Source organism: Phalacrocorax aristotelis, chromosome 17 (genome assembly GCF_949628215.1).
Source record: "Phalacrocorax aristotelis chromosome 17, bGulAri2.1, whole genome shotgun sequence".
NCBI classification, from domain to species: Eukaryota; Metazoa; Chordata; class Aves; order Suliformes; family Phalacrocoracidae; genus Phalacrocorax; species Phalacrocorax aristotelis.
The window spans coordinates 9,751,838-9,776,393 of NC_134292.1; the positions used below are offsets into that span (position 1 = coordinate 9,751,838).

The window sequence follows — 24,556 nt, forward strand, 5'->3', positions numbered from 1 at the left end:
GGGCGGTCTCTGGGGCAGGGTCTGTCTCCTTGAGAGATGCCTTTGTGTCACAGCAGCATCTTGTGCTGGGGCCTTGTGCTGCCCAGGCACTCCTGAGCCAAGTCTCACTTCTTCAGAAAGCACCTAGGGTCAGTAACCTCAGCTGGGCTGCAGAGGGGAATGTGCGGGGCCAGTCAGCCTTACTGTGTCTCTTTGGGCTTGATCGCCTTGTCTGAACAAGTGCCCGCGCTCACTGAGGGGTGCAGCAGTGGAGAGGGAAGCTGTGGTCTGACCAAGCCAGTGTGTATGGTCTGGGCAGAGTTTGGCTGAATGCTGTCCAGTCTTGCCAGATTAGTCATCTTCTGAATTGAAACCCCATGCTTTTTTTTTTTTACCATTCAGAGCCACCAGCTTGATTTTTTTAAAAACTGCACAGGTCTATCGGAGTCCTGGGCAAACCTGTCCTCAGGTGTGACTTGGTGGTGGTACACCTCTGGATGCCGTGTGTGGCATGCACCTGTGTTGGCTCCCAGCTTCCCTGGTGTTGGGAAACCGTGCTGCCAGCTCCCTGCCGTGGCTTGACCCGCAGTAGTGACGGCAGTACTTGTTGCAGATGCAAAGGGCTCTGTAGTGCTTGTTTTGCCACTTGTCATGGTCAGCAGTGGCCGAAAGATGGTGCCTGTCCCACATGTCTTTGTGCAGATCTCAGTGGAGCTGCTGCTCTGCAAGGCTTGTAAAACACCTGCGGAGCTGCAGGATGGGTGAGCTGTGACTCTTAACAGGGCTTGGAAGCTTCAGCTCTCCCTCTGGGGCAAATGGGCTCCTTCCCCTGTTGGGATGAAGGGGTTTTCACTGTGCTTTGGGGTTACGGACCAGCGGGGCTCCTGGATCCCTCGCTGGGAGCTGCAGAAATGTCAATGGCTTCTGTGAAGAGCAAGGCTGGGTCAGGTCCATGGTTCCAGAGGGTAACCTTCACCTCTAACTCGGGTTCAGAGAGGCTTTAGCTCCCCTGTTCATGGCACAGGCTGTATAACCTTGAGAGAAACTGCCTGGGGCTACTCAGGTAACCAACACAGCCAGCTTTTGCAGCCTGTCTGGGGCTGCACTGGTGGAACCGTGGCATTTTGGGGTTAAAGCCTCAACTGGGAAAGGCAGGGAGTTCCCACAGAGCCAGTGGTCCCCAAGAGCTGGTGCTGGCGGGGGCCAGGGGCTTTATCAGAGGGGCCTTACAGTACAGACTCAGGGGTCAGACCTGCTGTGGGACAGGTCGGGGTGGGAGGATGGGAACCAAACCAGCACTTTGTAGGAGCAGCAGATAAAGGGCTGTCGTGGAGGTTAAACCCAGGAGGGTCTTGGGAGGGAGATAACCACATCCACGGCGTGACTCCTGCAACATCCTTCCCTGGGAGGAGGAAGCGGTGCCTCTGTGTGCGGTTATCTGCTGTTCACTTTTAATTGGATTGAGACTAATGTTATGTGCTTTAAAAAAAAAAGTATACCTTTGGTTATTTAAATAAAGGAGACTCCTGGTCTTGTGTGGGAGCTGAGGGAGGAGGGCAGCTGCAGGAGGTTTTCTGCCCCTTCAGCTCTTGCAGGGGCGGGTTTGGTGACTGAGAGGGAAGGGCAGGTCCTTGTCCCCACCCTGTGTCCCGCAGGCAGAAGGGCCATGCTGCTGAGCCACAGCCTGGCCTGAACTATGAGGACAAATGCCTGCAGGGAACTTTTGCAGGGGAAGAGGAAGGTGGTACCTGTGCAGACGGGAGCCTACCTTGAAGCAGGGCCCTGCAGCAAGCCCCTTCCCATCAGTAACGATTCCACAGCCTCAGTGTGCACAGCAGGAGGCTTTATTTTGGTACAACCCCTGCAGCAACCCGTTGCCCCCATGGCACACGGCTCCTCCTGCAGCTCTGCTCTGGGCAAGTAGGAAAGTATTGTACCAGGTCAGTCACGCCTGCTCTGCTGTACCGGTGTCCTTGGGCTTGAGCAAACAGCGCTGGGGGGAGGTGGGTGCATGCACAGCGGCTGTCGGATCTGGGAGAGACCGGCTACACCAACAGCTGGTGCTTGTGCCAGTGTAAACGTGGGTGTGCCAGCCCTCGGTCCCCAAACCAGGCACGCAGAGGACTGTCCCTCCCTCCTTGGCCTCACCCTGTTGGCACTACTGAGTGGCACAGGCTTGTCCCTGTCTGCTGTGTGCTGTTGGGAGTGGCACAGGGAAAGGTTTTCTATTAAAGCAAGTAAAAACAGACTCTGCGCCTTCAGACCCATGGAAGAACTTCATCCTTGTTACTGCTCTGTCAGGCACAGGGATGGTGCAGAGGACTGTGAGCAGGAGCAGGTAATCTCAGAGCAAGCTGCTGCAGCTGCTGTGCTAAGAAGCATCAAGGCGCCAGCCCACCTCCAGCGCTCACGGAGGGAGGCTGCTCCCAGAGAGCAGAGCAGAAGCTGCAGGGAAGGGCACCCGCACCCCATACCCAGCCAGCGCCGTACCTTTACAAGGACTAGTTGTGCCCATCCACTGCCGTGGTGCCTGGCTTGGGGCTGCCCCCTCTGCCACGAGGCACTTTTGGCCGTAGTTCTCCAAACTCAGGACTTGCCCCCACCTCCTGTGGGTGGGAGCAGATGGGGGAGCGTGGGGGGCAGCTGTCCTTCCCGGGCCAGGTCCGTGCTCCTCCGGGAGGTGACGTCCCAGGGTACCGCTAAGCAAAAGCCAGGCAAAGCTAAGCACCGCACAGCTTCACGCACAGCCAGTCTCTCTGGCACAGCCAGGCAGGCACTAATGGCACGAGGTAAGGCATTTATTTGCTGCTGCTCCAGCAGGAAGGGGGTGAGATGCAGAGGGCTCAGAGTCCAGTTTGGAAGTAACTGTGTGACCTTTGATAAGGTGAGTTGGAAGAGAAAATGATGGAGATGCTGATGGGAAACCAGCCTTCTCCTGCTACCCTGTGCCTTCCTGTAGATGATGTGGCTTCATCCCCAGCCTGGGGCTGGAGAGTGAGGTAAGAGCTGCAGATGCACTCTGCTTGCTCCAGATCCTTAGGTGCTTGGCTAGAGTTCATTCTTGCAGGAACCTGGGAAGATGGGGGGAAAAAAAAAAACCAACAATGCAGCAATGTTTTTTAGCCTGGGTTTGGTTTGTCTCTTTCCCCAAGACAGCTGAGGTTGACCTCAACCTCTGGACGTCACCCACACTTGCTGCTTTCCCTTTGCCGAACAACCCCAGGCTGCCTCCGTCCTGCCACATTTGGGAGCATCACTCTGGCCTCCCTGGCATGCCGCAGTCCTTGCCAGCCTCGCCTGGGCCTGGGAAGTCCTGTGCAAAGCGTCCCAAGGTGGGGGGGGAAGCCAGTGACAAGGAAGCTGGCTGCCCGAGGACGGGAGGCTGGGGCCAGCCTGTCCCCGCCGCAGCCGGTGGCTCTGCGTGACACTAATGGGAAACAGGCGCTGCTGGTCACTGAAGTCCCCAGCACCCAGGGAGCTCTGCGGGCTGGGAAGGGACCGCACGGCACGGCCGCTGCCCAGCCGCATGCAGCTGGGAGTCTGTCGTGCTGCTAACTGGCTGCGTCACAGCTGAGCACCGACCGTCTGTGCTGAGCTGGGGGTAATTCAGGCTGAGAGGGGCTTAAAGAGGTCTGACCTTGTGCCTTCAGTGGTGGTTTAAAGAGGAAAATGGTTTTTAGTCCTTACATGCATCCCTGCTGGGCAGATAATTGGAGAGTGCAGTTGTATCTTAGCATTCAGTTGTGAAATGCTTCGCAAGGCACAGAAAATGGATGGCTACTTAACTCTCCATGGGATGCCCTGCAAGCCCCAGTGCTTGCTGGAGTACGAAAGGACAGTCTTATGTCCTTCAGGGACTTTCAAGACCATGAGAGGGACAAAACCAAGTTTTGCTTGCTGGAACAGGTTTGGTAGAAGTTAATTTCAGGACTTTGGAGTCACCCCTTGGAATAAATCCATGTCACCTTGTGATACCGCTCACATTCCTCAGTGCTGTCACTAATAATATGTACAGGGCAATACTAGGAAACTTGGTCTGCTGGAACGCTGAGTGGTTCTGATGATTACCCCTTTCTGAGATGTTTTTCAAGTGTCTATTTGCAGCTACTTAGTCTTCAAACAAGTTCTTTGAAGTCTTTTATATCTAAGCCATTACTGCAAGCAGTGAACTGGGACTGGGTATACCCTGAAACAGTTTCCCCTCAGGTCTTTCCGAGCACACTCACCCCTCTGCCATGAGCGCCAGGCGGCTGCTGTACAGCAGCTCCTGAGCTGGCCCAGCCATGCCTAATTTCTGGATGTGTTTGACTGGAATTATTTCATGAGAAAACGAGCTGCAAAGAGCTACCTATCAAAACAGTATTCATATGGATTGTGCTCTACGGTTTGAGAGTCAAGCTGCAGCGCTCCGGGGAGAGCATTGCACACACCTCAGGGCCCCGAGGGGATGCTGCCCCACTCTGCAGTGCCGCAGGGGAGCACGCCGGGCAGGACCCCCTGCATCCAGCCATTTCGCACATGAGAGCTCTCACCAGTGTCTGTCTTCAGAGTTTGCTACTTAGGCGCCCCTCTCTGGTCCACTGCTTGGCAAAGGACTGGGCTGTAGACTTCAAAAAGAAATGCCTAAAACTTCCCAGGCTCATAAATCTGCCAACTTCTGCACGCTCCCTAAACTCTCCTGATTGACTTTTTGGATTGTTAATTTCCTAAGAGCAAGGTTTTCTTTTCTAAGGACTGAGCTATAACAGTATAAGAAGGGAACACAGCCGGAGAGGGTGCTGATTGTGAGCCATGACACACTGCTCATAGTAGGTTCCCTCTGCTTCTGCCCCAGAGCCACATTTCCATTGCTGATCTTATGATTTTTGGCTGCTCCAAGGACAGTCAGATGATGCAGCCATAGAAACAGCTTTGAAATGAAGCTAATGGGCTGTTTGTGTTCATCTTTTATTAATTACAGGCTGCTGAGCTTGAGGGAGATATAGATCAGGCGTGGCATATATGTTACTGATCTCACTGGCCTGCATCTGCTCACCGTGGCCAGTATGGGTGGAGCGAAACACTTCAACCCTGCTTTTTCCAGGCACTTACATGTCTCCAGCCGCTCCTCAAGGAAGGAGATCTGCTCGCTCAAGGAGTCGATTCTGTCCAGTTGCTGGAGGGAGTGGGACAAGCGGCTGATGGGGTCTGTGCCGACGTCCTCTGGCGCAGATGGCATGAGGTTGTGGAAGGGCGCCAGCACCAACTGGAGTTTCTGCAGGGAGAAGGGGAGCCATGAGCACGTCCTCCCCGGCCACAAGGACCACCCGGTGGGATGTAGCACGTCGCCTGCTGCGGTGCACCCCACCGGGGCGGCACGCCAGCCAGCTATTGGGGCTTTGGTTGTGTTCAAAAGGCTGCCGGGCTGCAAGAGCTGCTGCGTGGGTCCTGTCGGCAGCGTGGAACACAGCTGGGATCGCTGCGGCATGAGGCCAGCATGATGTTAAAAATAGAGCTGGGACGGAGGGAAACCCTGGCTGCGAACAGCTCAGGGAGGGAGCTGGCTGAGCGTGGCCTCGAGCTGCTGCGGGGCAGTGAGGGCAGGGCAGAGGAGTGTGCTAGAGAGCTCACCTGCTCCAGCGCTTCCACTCTGCTCTTCAGGTCTTTCATTTCTTCCTTCATTTCACTGGGGGAACCTGAAAAAGTGACCAAGAACAGGCCAGTGAGTAAAAGTAAAGTGGAAAGTGCTGGGGAGAGACATTGCTGCAGGGCTCAGGCCAAGCTCTGCTGCTCTCCACTCCCCTCCTAGTGAGCCCCTGGCATCTGCCCCACTGGGACCAGCCCCTGGAGCATCAACCAATTCCAACGCCTGCTGCAAGCACTGGCATCTAGTCCTGCTGCTAACGCACACAAGCCTCTCCTTGCTGCTGGAGTACCTGCAACGAAGTGGGGAATTTTTCAGGCAGTGGGGTGATGCTTAACAGATAAGATGTCTAGCGAAGCCTGGCCTCTCATGCCTGTGCTGTCAGATTAGTCAGCACCCGGGTCCGCCCTGTCCCAAGTGGGCACAAAGGATCGTCCCTGCTGAGGGACCTGGACACAGGATAAGGGCAGGTGGCTTGCGGGGTATGTGCAGACGGTGCCCTGCTTTCCCAGGCGTTTCCTGCGTGATGCCCGTGCTGGCCACAGCGCATTATTACTCACGGTACGAGTTTGAAGTGTCACAGCGCGTACCAAAAGTAATAATGGGCCATTACCAGCAGCGCCCGCTGCTCCTCGTGGCTCCAGACTTGCCCTGCGGGAAGGACGATGATGATGATGGAGAGAACAGCTGCATCCTGGCCACCGCACACCACAGATAAGCTCTGCCACCCTGGCAGATGGAGCACTGGCTGGATTTGTGCACAGGGGAGGTTGTTTGGGTGGTAGAGGGACCTCCAGGTCACTGGGAATAAAGCTGAGGGGTTCCAGCTGCCATCCCCTCTCTTGTCTTTTGCCAGTCCTGCTCCAGCCATCCTGTGATGCTGAGTGTTAATCCCAGCTTCCACTGAAGGCCCCGAGGAGCTGGGGCAGTCCTCCAAGAGATGACAGGTTACCTGCTTGGCTGAAGGTTTCTGGCTCGGGGGCTGGCACCAGGGGCTGGCACGCCTTGTTGTCAGCAGCGAGGCTGAAGCCGTCCCGGCAGGCACAGTGGTAGCTCCCGGCTGTGTTGATGCAGAGCTGACCGCACCCGTGGCTCTGGCCGGCACACTCATCCACATCTGAAACCACAGGTACAGCTCAGTGAGAACAGGGCTGGAGAGGAGGCATTTACCAGGGCGAGGGCCACAGATGGCTCAGCCCCACTAGCAGGGGTCCTGCTCCCCTCCCTAGAGCCGCACGGACTCACACAGGGTGGGGATGCGATGGGACCCCAGACCGAGCTGGCGTTTGTGCTGGGCACAGCTCTGAGTGCTCTCAGCACTGCAGGGTGTGAGCACCAGACCTGCCAGCACCTGAGACAGCCTTTCCTCTTGCACCTGGCTGGAGTAAACCTGGGCTAATCCTGAGGGGGTTCTGGCCTCCTTCCGTCCGCCTGCTCCCCCCACAAAAGAGCCAGAAACAAAAGCTGTGGTCAGAAATGTCCCACCTCTGACCAGGCGGGCACAGGCAGGGCTCAGCTCTCATCCTGGATTTATGGCCGGGGTTTTGGTTCCAGCCAGCCGTGGCGAGGAGCTATCAGCCTTTCAAGTGTGTACAAAACCCAGTAACCTCTCCTCACACGGGGGAGTTATTAAAGCTGTTCCCACAAAGCAAAATGAGCTGAACCGCTTCCCACGCCCAGGCAAATCTGTTTTAAGCAGTGGGAAAAATCCTTTCCCCTCTGCACTGGAGCCGGAGCTGTCAGCGATGTGCTCAGCCCTGCCTGGCCCAGCATGGGTCAATGCCACATGCTCCTCCTCTGCTTTACAGGAGGGCAGAAAGCTGGGAAACACCGTGGCAGGGTTTTGCACCGCACTGGTGTGCTGGGGTCTGCAGAGCACTGCTGCCCTCCACGCTGCCTGCTTTCCCTGCACCCTAGTGAGGAGAATTGGGCTGCTCCCACGCTGGAGAGGAGCTCGGTGCCTGGAGAGCACCAGGCTTTCCCTCCACCCCCAAATATTTTCAGTTTACAGATTTAGTCTCTGCAGTAAATGGGCGTCTTAGTTTACAAAGCTTGGGAGATACACAATCTCCAGCCAACCGCACAAGTGTTAACGGCTGCTCTGCAAGAAAGCCTTTTGCCGGCTGCACAGTCACGGCGGAGTACAGCCTCTGCTCGCACTGACACAGCACGGAGTAGCAGCAGAGAGAAAACGTGGATGCCAGGGCTGTACTTGAGGACTGAGAGCACCAACCCAGCCAAAGGGAGGTCAGAGATCCCCGGGAGCTAAGTTTCCCATCCTTTCCTGGCCAGACCATCAGGCGTCACTGCCCTGGAGCAACACGTGTAAGTGGGGGGGTGTGTGGATGGGTGACACGCTGGTTCTTCTCTGTGGTTTGGGTAGCACCAGGCATGTGCCATGGCTTGGTAAGGAGCACAGTGCTGGTCCGTCCCCCACCAAGGGGTCTGTCTGTGGGCACAGGACCTCCAGAGGCCCATGGCAGCCCCGCTGCTCCCTGGAGAAGCTCTCCCAGCAGTGGCAGGGCAGGCCCCACGCAGGAAGCCCAGAGGGGAGCAGCACAGCCCGTACCTGTCTGGCAGGCTCGACCCGTCCAGCCGGGTGGGCAGGCACATCTGCCAGGGAAGGTGCAGCTCCCGCCATTCTGGCACGGCACCCAGCAGAGAGCTGCGGGACCAAGAGCACAGTGTCACCGGGCAGCTCTGGGGGTCCCAAGCTCCCTCCCCTGCCACAGTGGATGCGTGTTCACACACTAAAACGCACACCAAAACGCACACCAGCACCAGCCTGGTTTCGGGATGCTCTGCACCAGCCCCAGAGCAGTGAGGCTGAGCTGACCGGGGTGCACAGGGCACAGGATGGGTGGGATGAACAGGACCTTGGTTTGGCAGCCTGGAAAGAGGCCAAGGTGCCTGCAGCCAGCACAGCCGGGAGGGAGGAGGGCTGACAGGCAGCAGCAGGCCCTGGGAAGCCCCTGGTGCTGCACCCCGAGCTCATCTGGGGACAGAGTAGTTGCTGATGTGTTTTGCATTTGTTTTGTGCTGTACATCATGATTGCCTCCTGAAAACATTTATTTTCCATTACTGCTGATTTATATGGAAAGGACTTACTTGTTTTATTTATTCTCTGGTAACTATAAAGTTAATAAGCGATCCCAAAGGGAAAAGGCCTGCAAGGCTGCAGAAGGAGGCTGGGAATTAATCAGAAATTGAACCATATTTAGTTGTGACGCCAAAAATTTAAATGCTTTCCTACAGGGAGAATCTGCCTGACAGGCAGAGTGCGGGTAAATGAGAGAGCTGGCTGCCAGGGATCTGAGCTACTCAGCCCATGGGGTCTGTGGGAAGGGAGAGCGCTGGCACCGGGGTGGCACAGCAGCCTCTTACCTCTGTTACAGCTGAGCGCGTGGCTGTTAGCTCTGCTCCAGCCAGGACAGCATGAGGCCGTGGGCTGGGGCAGCTGCCTGTACGCCTGCCGGTAGGCAACCCTGTAGATGGTCCTGCAACACAAGGACGGGGCTGAGCTGGGTGACTGAGAATCCGCCCCAAGGCCCCCATCCCGTTCCCACGCTGGTGGGTCAGACCCCTTGCGCTGGCACCCCTGCCCAGGAGACCCTTCCCCACGGATCAAGGATTCCTCCTTTCTGCAGCCCCCACTGGTCGCTGCCTTGCTGGGATAGATCCGGCTCTCTTTCAGGGTCCAGGTCTGCGTTGCAGGCAGCTGCCCTCACCTGTAGGTGCTGCAGAGGCGGTGGCCCTGGCAGGTGGTGAGGTAGGGCTGGTAGACGGGCTGGACGTGGGACTCGGCGTAGGTGACCGCTCGGCTCGGCGGTGCTGCGGCACAGACTCTGCGGCTGCATAAAGGGGAGCAGGTCAGACGCTGGCTAATAAACCAACCCACCACTTCTCCCCTCGGGACAAAGGGGCACCACCGATTTACACCAGCCCAGGAGGTGGCCTGACAGTCACTCTCTACAGAGGACTATTTAAGTGGCAGCGGCTAATTGCCTGAGTGACCCAGGAGGTTACTTCAGGCTGTTTCGGGGCAGTGACACAAAGCTTGAGCATTGCGGGCTGCATGGGCTCTTCCTCCCCAGCCCCTGTGCAAAGGCACCGATGCCTCCTCATACACTCACCCCGGCACAGACCCTCCATCTTGGGAGAGCAGTCGGGGCACAGATTTAGGGGGGATTTACTCAAAGCAGTTCTCCTTCCATTCATCACCTCCTTTCCCTTAAAATCACTCACTATCTGGGTGGATTTTTCCTTTCTGAGACTGCTGCACTCCTAAAATGGATGCCTCTGTGGTCACCAAGAAATTAATGATTTCACGGGAAGACTCAGGCTTACCGCAAAAAGGTAGAGGCCAGAGGAAAGTCACCCTCCAGCCTTCCTAAGATAACTGAGATCCAGTCAAAAACTTTCCCAAGGCTAACAGCCAAAGTGGTCTTGGTTAAAAGTTCTTTTTTTCCACATTTTCCAGCCCAAGCAGGTCAGTCCCACTGAGGAACTTGCCTACTTGTCTCACCCTCTCAGCCCAATTAGAAACTAGAATAAAAAGCCTGGGAATTAGCATGGACATCAGATGGCTTCCATTAACTCCAGTAAACTCGTTTCAGCCTCACTGATTAATGCTATAGAAGATGGAATTTTTAAATGGCAATTGTTTGCTTTGCAAAATTTAGAATAAAGCTATAGCTGCAGCCTGTGCGTGCGAGCGAGTAATCCAGCCTGTGGTTTTAGTCACGACCAGAGTGCAAAAGATTTAATGCTAGAGGAGAGTATTTCAATGTAAAAATAAACTTTGTAGAAAATGTGAGCTGTGTCTGGGGGGGTGGGCGTTGAGCTCGAGCTCGTTTTGGCTGGAGAAGAAACTGGGGCACCAAGCTCTGGGCTTCTTATGATCCAGTGGGAGCCGAGTTGTGCCTGCCTGGGCCGTGCTGGGATCCAGGGCACTGCGTCGGGCCCATTTCCCGGAAAGGGAAAGGGAATTGCTGGAGCTGCCACTCCTGGGCTTGCGGGACCACGACCGCAGCCGCCGCAGCATCCCAGGGAGGGCAGGGCGCACTGCAGGCAACAACCCGCCGGGGTTTTCCGCACCTGCATCCCCTGGATGGTGCATCCACTCAGAGCTGGGAGGCTGCATCCTCCTTTGATGGCTCATTTGCAAGGCTTGACTGGCGTGATAGCAAGACTGCACACGTATTTTTGTGCAAGGAGACAGTAATAATTCATGAACAGTGCAGGGCCTGATTAGCTTTTGACTCTCCTGGAGAAAACGCCCAGTGTTTTTGTGTCCCCTGCATGGAGATAAACAGTGTCGGGGCATTTTCTCTGAGAGGCTTTTTTGCTTCAGTGACAAAGCAAACAAACACCAGCGAAGAGCTGCCAAGCCCCTGCTGCCCCGGGAGGACTCAGCTGAGCCTTTTCCCACCTCCTTGTATGCATGTGCAAGCTGAACAGGGCTCTGTCACTGGGAGGGGATGTGACTCGCTGTGACATGCGACAGTGCACACCTGGGAGATGCAGACAAAAAGGGGGCTTACCCTGCCCGGGCAAAGCCGTCTGTGGTGGTCACGCTGAGGATTAAGAGGAGTCCTGAGAGGAGGCAGCCGACGTGGCGCATGTCCTGTCCCTTCCGCGGTGCCCTGGGCTGTGCGGCACGACCGAGTCTTGCTCTTTGGTGGGAAGCACTGGCTCCTACCGCATGTCTCACCCTTCAGCGGGGAACCCTGCAACCAAGAGGAGAGCGGTGTGAATATGTGGCATCCGTCCCCAGCCGGTGACTTCGGACAGAGCCATGGGGATGGGGCCAGCCCCCACTCCCCGGGGTCAGAGGGACAGCGTCGGGTGTGCACAGACCCCCGAGGGCAGCGCAGGGGGCTGGGGCAGGAGCACGCTTGCTGGCAACAGTGCAGGGTGACAAGCCAAAGCATGGGGGAAGAGGGGACCGGAGGGACCCGTGAACCCCTGGCAAGGCAGGAGCTTTGCCCTATTCAAGTCACTGATGCAGCAGTGATTTACCCCGGGAGGACACCTGGCCCGGCGCGCAAGAGATGCTCTCACGGCACCGGGGGCCACACAGTCACTTGTCAAGTGGCAAGGGACCTGTGTTGCATGAAATACACTACTGGTTCCAGACAGCAAGGGCAAAACAATGGCCCGTAATTTCTTAATCCATACACGGTTGTAAAGCTGCCTTTTCCCACCACATAAGACACAGAAATCTGATCTTCTCTTTAAAATACAAGTTCTTGCCAGAGAAAAGTGCTGTAAGAGCCATATGTACCATCCACAGAGTCAGTACTAACCGAGTCGCGAATAAAGAGGCTTTGATTTTCTAGCAGAGGACAAATATGAAACAAGGCTGAAGATGGACAATAAAAATATCTAATTTAATATCTAATTTAAAGAAAACATTTGGCCTCCGGATGGCAGCAGTTAAAGGAGTAAGAAATAAAGAAACCCACCTTAAATACATGCCAATTAAAGAAAGAATTGGTCTTTCCGATTAAACCTTGAGAAAGCTTTATGGGGAGGCAACACAAAATGAAACATCCTTCTGAAACCACAAATATGGTGAGCTGCAAATAAACTTTCTAAAATCCTGAGGTGATGTGGGATTGGAGATCACAGATTCATCCCCAAACTCCTTCGGGACAATTCCTAACTCCGAGCCAGGTTGTTGGGGATAACTGGCATAATCCTCACAAATCTATAGGCCCTGCAGGTCTCAAAGCCCTTCACCAAGGCACTCAGTATCATTTTTTCCTTTGTGCAGGTGAAAAAACTGAGGCATGGAGCAGTGAAGACCTGCACCTGGAAAGAAACCAGCCTGGTGCCTTCCTGCCCATTAATATCAAATGTCTTGTGTGTGTTTCCATGCAGTGATGGCACTGGGCAAGGCAGATGCCTGACTGAGCAATAGGGAGGTTTTGTGTCACAGCAAATCGACTGTATTGCTATAAAACGCAGCCGGGACCCCACTCAGTCCCTGAACTCAGCGGTACTGCAGAAGCTGAGGGTCTGGCTCCAGGACAGGGAGGGGTGGCAACGTGCCCACCCTACTCCTACAGCAGTGCAAGCAATTCCCATGGAGCCGCAGCCCAGCAGGGAACTGCAGATACCCAAGCCCATCGTAACCTCTGTCCAAGCCCAGCTTTGAGGATGTAAGGAGGATTTTGGTGATCTAAAGCCTTTAGTCCTCCATTCTCCTCCAAACATAGAGAAAAAATTTGTCTTCTAATGATTAATATGTGGTATCTCCATCAGAAGGAAATCAAATCTTGGGTGACCTGCAGGAAAGTTTTTTTAAAAAAAAACAGTGAAGAAACCTTCCCCAGTCCTTCTGGAGACATCCCAGGGACACTAGTGTACAGAGACGTACTGACTCCCCACTGCTCAGCCAGCCGGCTTTTCCCAGGGCTATACTGGGACACATATGTTCCTTACAGTCACAGATCCCCAGACTAGCAGTGCTTCTCCAGAAGTCTGCCAACCATCTCCAGCCTCCCACAAGATTCCCGTGACTGGTGTGGGAGCTTTCCCTGTGGGGAAGGCAAGAAATGCAGGGCACAAGCCTAAAATATAGGCAGTTTGTTTTTTCACTTTGAAATGGAACAGCATTGCCCTACCTCAAGTGGTCAGATTATCCCTCTGGGGCATGAAATTATGGTTGCTTCGTACCAGAAAAAGTTTCAGAAGTGGAAAATATGATAGTCTATACTTGCCTTTTTATGAGTTTATGAAAATCAGCCTCTTTAAGCCACTGAAGATCCTTCAACATGTTGCCACTACTGACTTTGAATGAAAAGTATGAAAAGTAATCCTCCTTTTTTAAAGCATATAAATTAAGGAAAATGTTTTCATGAGTAAGAAAAAAAAATAGGGATTTTTGTCACTGCCTTTCTAGTGTCTCAAATGAAGAGGTGAAGCCCCACGGTCTGGCAAGTGAAACCATGGGTGCATTTGAGCTTCTGCTGTTTCAGGGGGCAGCAAAGTCTCCTGGGCTGGCCATGCGCTCCTGGGAGTCTGGGGGTCCCAGAAACGTCCCTGTAACTCTCCTAACTCTGCTCTTGCCTAACCTGCTGCAGCAGCTAACGGGAAAACACAACCCACCGTGTGGTTGAGCAGCGCTTTGTCCAGCTCTGCCCATGAAACCAAGGCTAAAACTCCAGCTGATGGCAGCGGCAGGACTGGGGGTCTGCCTGCGCAGCGGCGCAAGGGGAGGCAGCGCCTCGGGAGGACGCGATTACCCTCACGGGAACGCAACCGGCTGCACTTTTTCAAACAGCCTGGCCTGGTTCTGCAGGTGAAACCGCTGCTCCCAGCTGCGCGCTGGACCCGGTCCGTGCCCTTGGAGCCAAACCCTCCTGCAGAGGGTCAGCTACCAGCGGCAGGGAGATGGGTTTTTCCCTTACAAACAGCTCCAGCTGTTCTCCGCTCAGGCTGGGATGCGGGCACCGCGGAGGGATGCGGGGAGGGGGAACACCGCGGTGGGGGCTGCGGGGCGGGCTGCGGGGGTACGGCACCCCGCGGCAGGGTGCGGGGACGCGGGGACGGTGGAGCGGGGGCTGCAGGGATGCTCACCCCGGTCCGCAGCAGGCCGAGCCCCGCTCCCCCGGGCGCTGCAACCCCGGCGGGGCGGAGGGGGGGGACAGGCGGAGCCCTCCCCGCCGGCCCGGCCGCTGCCCCCAGCCCTGCCGCCGCCTCCGGGCCGCCCCCTCCCCCGGCCGCGCCGGGACCCCCGCTGCGGCTCCCAGTCCCGCCGGTCCCCCCCCGCCCCGTCCCTCCCCGCCGGAGGATGCGGCCGCGGCCCCCCCCGGGCGTGCCGAGCCCCCCCCCGCCGGGACTCACCGGTGCCGGAGCCGCGGAATCGCCGCCGCGCCGCGGCCCCCCGCGCATTTCCTCCCCCGGCCCGAGCCGGTCCCTCCGCCCCGGCCCAATGAGCTCCCGGCGGGGAGGAAAGCGGAGCCTCCCGGCCGGGGGGAAGCGCCGGGGCCCGGGGAGCCTCCGCCTGCCCCCGCCCCGCCGGCCCCCGCCAGCCGCCACCTGCCCCCCGCGTCCCCGCCGGGCTGCCCCGGCACCCCGGAGGACGTGCGGGACGGGGCAGGGTCCCCCCGGAGAAGCCTGGTCCTTGGGGGACATGTGGGGATGGGGCAGAGTCCCCCCCGGAGAAGCGTGGTCCTGGGGGGACGTGCGGGGACGGGGCAGGGTCCCCCCGGAGAAGCCTGGTCCTTGGGGGACATGTGGGGATGGGGCAGAGTCCCCCCCGGAGAAGCGTGGTCCTGGGGGGACGTGCGGGGATGGGGCAGGGTCCCCCCGGAGAAGCCTGGTCCTTGGGGGACATGTGGGGATGGGGCAGAGTCCCCCCCGGAGAAGCCTGGTCCTGGGGGGACGTGCGGGGACGGGGCAGGGTCCCCCGGAGCTGCCCAGCCCAGGGTGGGGGACAAGCCGGTGTTGTGTCCCATATGTTGCCGCTGGTGCACTGACCCCGATGGAGGCAGGACTGAAGGGGATCCCTGCCCTGGCGTTGATCTGGAGGCTTACCTGCAGGCTCCCTGCGGCAGGCTGCGCCCCGCAGCCCCCCAAAGCCCGTTTCTGCATGCCCCACGCTATGAGGACACAAGGTCCCTGACCCCCCAGGCCAGCTCACCTGGGTGAGCAGGGGATTAATGGCTAGAGAGGGACATCCCAGCATAGCCCCCAGCCCCTCGCCTGGGGGAGTTCAGACTCCCAGGTGTTATGGACCCTCACCAGTGCAGTGGCCAGGGCAAATTTATTTCTTTTTGCTAAAAAATACTGTAGCTGGTTCTGCACTCCCCAAGAGGACACTTAATTATAAGAGGAGACATCGTCTTTCCCCAGGTTAGTGACCTAACACACCGTACCGGTCCATAGCCTCCCACCGTGCCCCGTTAATCCCCCTCAGCTCATTACAACAGCAAAGCCCTCCAGAAGCAGGCGATGAACTGCCAGGACCTGGAGGCTGGTTTCCAGCGAGCCCTAAAGGATGCTTAAAGGATTTCTTGACCACCCCTGACGCCGTGGAGCAGCATGAGGATTGACCACAAGAGATGCCCCAATTCAACGTGCAGACCCACGCAGGGTGCAGCTCCGCTGGCTCGCCAGCACCAGCCCCGGGACAGATCGGGCAGGCCAATCCCCCAGCTGCCAGCAGGTTTCTTGTGTTAAATGCCTGGTTGTTTATCAGAGAAAATTCTGCAGTTTGGTTTGTGTCAAACCGCACTCGTTTTGTCTACATTTTTCTCTGGGAAATAAGAGCACAGAGGCTTATTGTTTTTCAGATGACTTAGGTGTCTGCCCGTGCACAGAACCAACCTTAAAAATAGCAGGGTTCTGATGTGCAGATGAATGGCAGGATACAACCCCCTGGGAATATTTGTTCCCATTAAGCTTTGCAACTTTTTTGAAAGCATGTAACCATTTAAAGGAAATATTTACCAGTTAAACAATAATGGCTCCAAAAGAGCAATTGAGATCACTGGCCCATCCCCTGTATTTCCTCATGCCTACGCTGCGGCTGCTGATTGAACTGGAGCTGTCTCAGGCCATGCTGTGCCCTCCGGCGAAGCTGATGGGTGCTAGAGGTGCTGGTGCGGGGCTCTCAGGTGGGCCCGTGTAAAAGGAGCATAAAGTGCTTTGGTCAGGTCCTCACTGGGGAAGGGAGCAGAGCAGAGGGGAATCAGCTCTGGGACATGTGGGTGAAGATGGAGCTCCATTGCCAGGGAGGATGGAGCACGTGGGAGACGGGATCCCTCCCAGTAGCAAGGGAAAGGTTAGCTGATGCTGGTGGAAGCGCAGCTCCATGGTACACAGCATCTTGTGTAGCACAAACACGTTTGCTCGCTCTGTCTGGATCCAGCCTACCTCTGGGGAATGATTTCAGCTCACTTAATCTCATAAACACGAAGCACAGGCAACTTTTCCCAAGAGCCTTGAAGGGACGGTAATTATCTTATTATGCAGAGAGCGTATTGTCTTTTCTGGTGCATGGGGGAGATGAAGAGAGCCTGATACTCAACTTGTCTAATAATTGCAAAATGCATTTGGAAGCCAATGGAAAGCTTCTCCATCTGACCATACCGAAAGCACAGGATCTAATGTCACAGCCAAGACACTCACCTTTTCTGTGGTGCTCCATCATTTGTCCTGGGCAGGGATCCTTTCCTTATGGAGCATCTTGGTTTCTTACTGTCAGAACAGAAAAAGCCCACTGTTACACTCCCTTTGTCATGCAGGCAGAGATCAGTGACCCAGCCCTTGCCCATAATGGCCCAGTTGTGGGGTTCCCTGGGCGCTCCCAAAGGTCTTTGCGGGGTGGGGTGGAGGGCAAAAGCAGGATTATGGCCACAGCATGCCCGTGTCTGGCATTGGCACTGAGCTCACACCGCAAAGGCTCGCTGGCAGGCCGGAGAGGCACAGACACCATGATACCAGTGGTAGGGCACAGGGAGCCCTGTCCCTTCCCTCCTGTGCAGTGCAGATTGCACAGTGGGTGTTTTAGGAACTTCCTATGGGTCCTGATCCTCCCCTTGCTCGCACTGTGTGGGTCACCCTGCTGTGACCCCGGTGGGAAAGGCCGGGAAGACCCGTGGTGCTTTTGCACCCTTTGGGGTAGTGCAGGCAGTGATACAAGCAAAGGCTGCGCAGAGCAGAAGCCCTGGTTCCACCTAACACAGCGCTGCGGCTGCGCTGAACCGAGCCACCCCCTCCAGTGGTCTCCCTGGTGCCTAAGGCTGGGATTTTCCAAGAACCCAAGAGAACAGGGTGTCCTGTTCCCGCTGACACTCCCCAGGGTGTATCCAAGTTCCCTTAACGCTCATTGGAAATCCCATCTGCCGTACCCCAACACTATATTTTACCGTCTTCAGTACGTACAGACACTCATTTAAGGCTGAAGACCCCTATCTGCCCAGGCAACCTTTGCATGAGTCCTCAGGTTCCCAAGTGATGGTGAGAAAGGAGATGGACTCGTTGACACCCAGTGTCCCACACAGCACTCAGCTTTCGGCTCCTTGCGGGACAACGACACCCAGTGCAGGACTACGCAGGGCGTCCGGGGTCTCTGTTAGAGCCCTCTCAGCCATTACACAATTATTCCCTAAGTGCGCTGCAGCATTTTAAAATTCTTCCATTATTTTAATTGCAAAATGTTTGCTTTCAGTTCCATTTACTGGGTCAAATCTCTGCTCAAGTAAGTGCCCGTGTCAGCTGCTTACGGACTGCATATAACCCGTTAAAAGAGCATTTAATCCTTTGCTCATAGGGAGGGTTCAGTGTCTTATATGCTAATATTCATTATGCTGGGAGGAAATCCCCCAGGACACAGCCTGGCGAAGTTCCCTTGAAAGTAGAATGACGCCAGTTCAGAGAGGGGGAAGAGCAAGTCTGTTGGATCTGTTAATATCGGTGTGATGAGCTTCTGACAAAGGCAGTAAGGGATTTTGGCTCCCAGCTGCAAGTCTGTCTGAATTTGAAGTCCTCCCTGGACCGATGTTTTACATGTTTCCTCCAGAGCTTTCTCCCTTGCACACTAGAAGGGTACTCCCACGGCATCTAATATTAATGCTTGTCTCTGGGCCAAGAAAGAAATGTTTCTGCCCAACCTCCCTCTTAGATTTAACAATGTTGACATCTCCTCGTCTCCCACTGGTTTTACCACCAGCGTGAGCTACGAGGCATGCTGAGTGCTGTCCCGGAGCAGGTCTCAGGCTGAGCACCGGCTCGGCTACGAAGGTGAGATTTTCACCCACCTCCCCGTTTCCTAGCGCCTGTCCTACAGACCTGCCAAGCCCACCACAGCCGCCCGGGCAGCAGCACCAGATCCGACATCACCCTGAGAGCATCCGTGGTGGACTGAGGGCCGGAGGAGTGGGCTGGGCTCCCAGCGTTCCCCTGTGCAGTAGGTGAGCTCAGAGGGTGTGAGGGTGTCTGGGGCTGGGGTGGGGGGGACTCAACTTTGCTCTGGCTCTCTAGGTGTGAAAAAGGAATGATTAACAGAGGAGACTTAATAGGAGACCAGCACTAAGGCCCAACATCAGGAAACTCCTCTTAGAGAGGAACGCTTACTACCCATCGAGTGAATGGGATGTGCCCAAGCACATGAGCGCTTCCCCAAACTGGGGCCAGAGGTGCTGAAGAGGCAGATGGAGATAGATGGATGGGGGGACGGACGGATGGGTGGGGAGACAGACAGAAGAGTGACACCCATACAGATGCAAAACTTCTCAGCTACAACAAGCCGTGGCTGACCCCACACCTGCTGTGTACAATGGACTCTCGCTGGCCTCCACAGGGGTCTCGCACAGAACTGGAAGTGCTTGCTAAAGCAATAGGAATTTTTGGTGCTTCTGAAAAGAGGAGGAATGGCTTTTCCTGTTTTAGGACAAACTCTTCTGCTCAGGCTTTTCATAAGGCTGTTTGTAAACTTTACACTAAAGTTTAAGCTTTGGAGCAGTCCCTGTTCTGCAGAGCTCTGTAATGAAAATGACCTCCCACTATTCTATTATGTCCCATATTGTTCTCGATTGCACCAGCTGCAGACCAGGTACCTCAGTGGAAATCTAGCGGAGTCCACTGATGTCAGTGGGATCAAAGCAGGTCAAACCAAGAAAAGTGTTTGGCCCATAGTTCCCAGTCTGTCGTCACCAGTCGCCCAGTGCTATGCACATTATGACCGAGATCTGATTCCCACAAAGTGATTTTTTTTTTCACCTGAGTAAGGACTTCGCAAGCATTACAAACCGGCATGTTATAACTTAAGGCAACCATAGACATACAAGCAGCCTAGCTCTGCTTTGCACACAGCTGTAGCTGTGCAAAAACAGATGCGTGAGCAGGGCAACATCCTGTAGCCGGGTTTATTTTCTCTTACGTGCACACAGATGAGTCCTTATTTACATTTAGAGCAGGCAATAATGGCTGCTGCGTAAAAACTGGGAAATGATTCATCACATCAAGGAATAAACTGAATTTTGCGGCTTTCTGTGAAACTTCCCTGGCAAAAAGTGTCATTAGTCAGCGGGGAATGGTCGCCCACCCCGCTGTCCCCCTCTCCTTTTTCCCAATGAATCACTCCCTGAGGAGTGCATGGAAAGTGCGGTGGGAAGAGCTGTGAGTTGCGTGCACGGCTCGGTCCCTTCATCACGCCATCCCAGTGAGCAGCGCAGGAGAGAGCATTTTGCACAAGGCTGTTTTTTGCTCTGATTATCTGTCTCTGTCAGGAGAGAGTGTCCAGCTCCAGAAACCTGCACTAAGCGGAGCTCCTCTCTGCAGTCACCTTCCAGACTATGGGCAGGACGGGAATCCAAGCATTCGCTTTAGAAGAGAGGACAGAGAGGAAAATACTATTTCTCATCATCCTCTTCTATTTGCAGAGACCCTTTCCTTTCCTTTCTCTGTCTGAAGGATCAAGTTAAATCTTCCCTTGTGTTTCACCATGCCCTTCTGCTGCTGGTGTGACTGTGAGTCAGGTTCGTTTACTCTAATTTGTTGCAGTTTGTAAATCTGTCTCCCCAGAGCCAGCCCCATCTGCAGCAGTTGAGTCTGGGAAACGGCTCAAATGAGCCTGCAGCCCAGATTCAATTTCTCTTCTTTACCTCTAGGGAAGCTTGTGCAGTGCTGGTAGTTTAACAGCATAGAGGGGGACTAACTCAATCAGCAGAACGAATGCTGGATCACAGGGAATACTATTCAAAACCTGCCAGAGCAGACTCAGTGTTTTCTGCTGCTACCCAGAGGAGAGGCGGATTTTCAAGGAGGCTTAGGGTCCAGCCACCACATCTGGGCTTCTGTCTCGCACAGCTTCCCAAGCAGTGGCAGAGCTTCCCGATCCACTTTTAAATTAATTTTATCACTGACAAAGCCTTGTTATTTCTTCTTGTGTTTGATTCTCTGCCCAGTGAAGTGATTCCGTGAATGTCAGACCCTGGGAAAAAGTATGTCGCGTTATTTCTACTGAGAGCCATTCACTGGCATGGTCCTGCTCTGTATTCCCTCACAGCCAGCCAGTGCCTGGGTATCCCAGCTGCTCCTACCCACAGCTAGCCTTTTATCCCCAAATACCCCAGGTGAGTCACTGAAAGCCTCCTGCCTGCATTGTGCGATGCAACAGATTAGGACAGCAGGACTCACAGATCTACAGGTAGCTGAAAACAGATAGCATGCAAATCATCCGGCTCCACAGTTATCAATTTGAGAGGCTTTGCTGAGCTCCTGGCATGCAAACACTGGCACGCTCCAGTCTCGGCTCTTAGCCAGTGCAAGCCTGCGTGAGAGCAGGGACAGTCCCTGACCGCAGCCCCGTCCAGCCCCGTGTCCTGCCCGTTCCCCGTGGCGTTGTACCGGAGGTGTTCAGAGAGCAGGCAGATGGAAAAACAGAATGAGTTATGGAAAGAAAGGAGATTTGCTAAGAATTTCCAGCTATCTTGCAGGTATTTGTGCAAGTGTTTGGAGCCTTCATCTATACGCACAAGAGGTAAAATTTACAGTCTGAGTCCTCTGCTCCTGGAAAACAGCCTGAGTGCCAGTGGGGTGACTTAAAAATAATAGTGCTGCAGACTGGGCTCTGCTCTGGGCAAACCAGTGCTGGAGACACTCAGTTCAGCATGTGCATGGCTGACAGTGGAGCCAGCCTCTCTGGGAGCAGCTGAAGGATGCTTTTAAAAACTTTTGCTCCGGCATCCCTTTGCCAGCGCTAGGTGTTCAACCAGCCCCTGAGACACTATCGTCTCTGCCCCATATGGGGCAAAAACCCACCCGAAGCCCACAGGGTCTGCCCTGGTGAGGACACACTGCCACCGCCCCCAGCGCCAGCTCTCCATCCCATCCACCCCATCCACCCCATCCCCGCTGTGGCGATGGCCGTGGCTCCTACGGTACCTGCGGCGTCCTGCCGTCCCACGCCGCACCAGGAGCAGCCCCACCGCCGTGCTCCCCGCCGGCTCCCAGTGGCCATCCCTGCCTGGCCGCCCTGGGTCTGGCGGGCCTGGGCGCCCGCCTCGCGCCCCCGGCATGGCCGGCCGCCGGCCGCGCACAAGCAGGAGGTGGCTGCTGAGGTGGAAGGGTGGCTTTTTATGCTTTTCTTCCTGTATAAATCAGGCCGGGGATGGACAATCCCAGACAGGACTTCCTGTGTGTGTTGTGCGCTGATAACGGGCGCCGCGAGGAGAACAAACACGGCCGCCCCACACCCGGAGGGGGAGAGGGGCCACGGGGCGGCAACCCCACACCGTGCCCACGGGGGATGGCCACGGGGTGCTGAAATGGAGATGGGGCAGCCACGCGTCCCCAGGGACATGGGGAGGGAGAGGGCTGCCCGCCTGGGCTCCCCGCCTGCACCGCACACCAGGCCTAAGATGGCTGCTGCCCCCCGCCCTCCCGCTTCACTGGCACGGGGCACGTTTCAGCAGCCCCCACCACAGCCGCCCCTCATTCCCCCTCAGAGAGGGTGGATGGGGCACCGGTGGGGAACCCCACAGCGCCAGGGACTCCCTCACAGCCCGTGCCAAGCATGGAGGTGCCTGTGGCCATCTTCTCAAGCAGGGACCATGTTGGCATTGGGGACCATGTTGGCATTAGGCACCAGTGGAGCACATCCTGGGTTATTCGTGATGCCCTGAAATTTGGGTTACACCTCAGCAGTCACTCAGTTTGTTGGATGGCTTGTCACACTGTACCTGTGTTGGGAAAGAACAAGGTATGGGCAATTTGGCCACTAAACCTGCAGGACATCGTCCAGCAAAGATGGCATCTTCAGTGCTGGGCAGCAGAGCGCAGCATAGAAACCACTGCCCCAGTGCCCTAATTTTCAAGGCCATTCTGGTGCAAAGCTGATTGTGATTTCAGATTAAATCTATCTGTATGCGTGACCTTGGTTCTGGGTGGCCAAAGGAGGGATAGTATACTTTTTAATTGTAATTTGAAACTCTGATGCAGACTCCATGCTAGGGAAGGAGACATTTTGGAACATGAGGGCTGTGACAGTAGCAATTGTTTCTTGCCTCTCAGAGGACACAATCAGGCCATCAAGCAAGCAGCCCTGTGGCTGCCGGACCATCGCTCCCTGCTGATGCAGGCAGCGAGACCCCCACGATGCTTTCCTCCTGGCAGGGCAGAGCTCACGGCGTGGGTCTGGGGATGCATGTCGTCTGGGGCTCCTCTGGAGCAGAGCCGTGTCCCCGGCTCACACCACACATGCCTGGGTCCTCCTGGTCTGGGCAGCATATAGTGCTTGTGAGCAGGCTTATGGTGAGCAGAGGATTACTCCCACCGTTATTCAGCAAAGTATTACTCTGGGCAAGTCCCCTGGGAGTTGCAAAATATTCCTGTGTTTATTTATAGAAATGCATAGCTAAAGAAAGACCCCACTTGTTTTCCTTGGCAGACAGGTTATTAAAGGCTGTTTTCTGCTGCCCATCATTCTCTCCAGCAAGAGGTGATTTTATACTGTGTGCTGGCTGCCACAAGCATTGCCGGCTGAGGGACTCCGTGGGAGTGCACCTGTCCAGGGGAGTCTCTTCTGGGCACAAACATGTGTTTGTGCCCAGTTGTGCGTGAAACCCTGTGGGTGTTTGTGTGTGCATGCTACATTAACCAGTAGGGAGGGTGTATCTCCAGTGGTTTTTATGCTCAGCGCTGAGCCGAGTTTTAAGCAACAGGTCCCTGTGGAAAGTTACACAGCTTGCATGGATGGCACATGTCACCTGCAAGAAGAGGCAGCACTGGCTGCTTCTTTCAGATCGGAGATGCTGGACACTGGTCCAGAGCTGACAACTTTCTCCACTAACAACAGACACGCAAGCTCAATCCTGCAATGTACAGAGCCTAGACAAAGACTCCCAGCATCCTCACTCTCCGCCCCACCTCCTCCAGACTGAAGCCTGCAAACTTTGGAAAAAACTCTAGGCCCAAATTTTATCCGTCGCAGCAACCACCACTTGGCCCTATGCCATCTCTCCCATGTCATCTGCCCCAGGATGGACGCAGGTCATGGTGCACGGCTGGGACACTGGACACACACACCTCCTCACGCACGCAGAGCTCAGCACGGAGCAGGACTGCTCTGGCCTCAGCAGCAGAGCTGCAGGAGTGGAACGGGATATGTGGAAAACGCTTCCTGTTTACCCAGTCTTTAGTATCTTTAGTAGTAGCTGCTGGAGCGGGAAGCGGTCAGCAGGGGCCATAGGAACGGGTATTTTTAAAATTGAAATCATGACACTTTGTCTTGCAGAGCTGCCGCTACCCTTTTGTGGAAGCTGGTGTTGGGGAAAACCTGGGCACCAGCCAAGGCTCAGTTACGGTGTGCGAGAGGGAGGAAGCGGCTGGGTGCTGGCACCGCGCACCTGGCCCTGCGCAGCCGTGCCCACAGCCCTGCCTCTGCCTGCACCTCCCCGTCACCCCCAAACCTCCTGCTGCCATCCTCCCCGGTGCACGCCGAGGTGCAGGCTCCCTGGCAGCCTCCCCAGCCCGTCACTAGGTCACCTTTTCGGTAGCCCGTGGTGGCAGTTGGCAGTGGGACCCACCAAAGCCAGAGCGCGCAGATGGGCAGGCAGCCCCAAGCCGGGACATGTGCTTTTCCAAAGGCTGTGGAGCCCGCTCGCCGCTCTGCCCCAGCTTAGCGGCATTCAGGGTCTGTCAGGCGTGAATTGAGTAGGGGGATGGAGGGGGCTTTAGCTCCTCATTAGCACTAGCCAATTAGTGTGGCATGCTGCTCCCCGTCAGCTGATGTGGCTGCCATTGAATACCCCCTGCCCACGCTGATCCCTTTAAGTTTGAGGCCATGTTTGGTTTATGATCTGTTTTCCTCCACGGTTTTGCTGCAGAAACTTTTCTCTTAAATGTGTCTTTTCCCTCTGAGTCTCAGCTGCTCCTGAGAAACCACGTCTGTCCTGCCTGGTTTGTTTTACTGGCCCTCTGCTAACGTGCTGATGTTC

General features: G+C 55.6%; 1 protein-coding gene across 5 annotated transcripts; it reads right to left on the reverse strand.

The window, feature by feature from the left end:
* Positions 1-1,807: 1,807 nt before the first annotated feature.
* Positions 1,808-21,646, reverse strand: EGFL7 (EGF like domain multiple 7). Of its 5 annotated transcripts, none has more exons than XM_075112229.1 (10): positions 21,504-21,646; positions 16,746-16,814; positions 11,147-11,332; positions 9,332-9,454; positions 8,988-9,100; positions 8,172-8,267; positions 6,555-6,719; positions 5,590-5,654; positions 5,071-5,233; positions 1,808-3,050 (listed from the first exon to the last, which is right to left on the reverse strand). In XM_075112229.1, exons 3-10 carry the CDS (start codon positions 11,224-11,226, stop codon positions 3,028-3,030), a joined length of 828 nt encoding a protein of 275 aa, XP_074968330.1. In that variant the 5' UTR covers positions 11,227-11,332; positions 16,746-16,814; positions 21,504-21,646; the 3' UTR covers positions 1,808-3,027. The 5 variants fall into 5 exon arrangements, with proteins under 5 accessions (XP_074968330.1, XP_074968331.1, XP_074968333.1 ...); XM_075112230.1 differs by lacking the exon at positions 21,504-21,646 and adding an exon at positions 16,982-17,005; XM_075112232.1 differs by lacking the exon at positions 8,172-8,267.
* Positions 21,647-24,556: the final 2,910 nt, after the last annotated feature.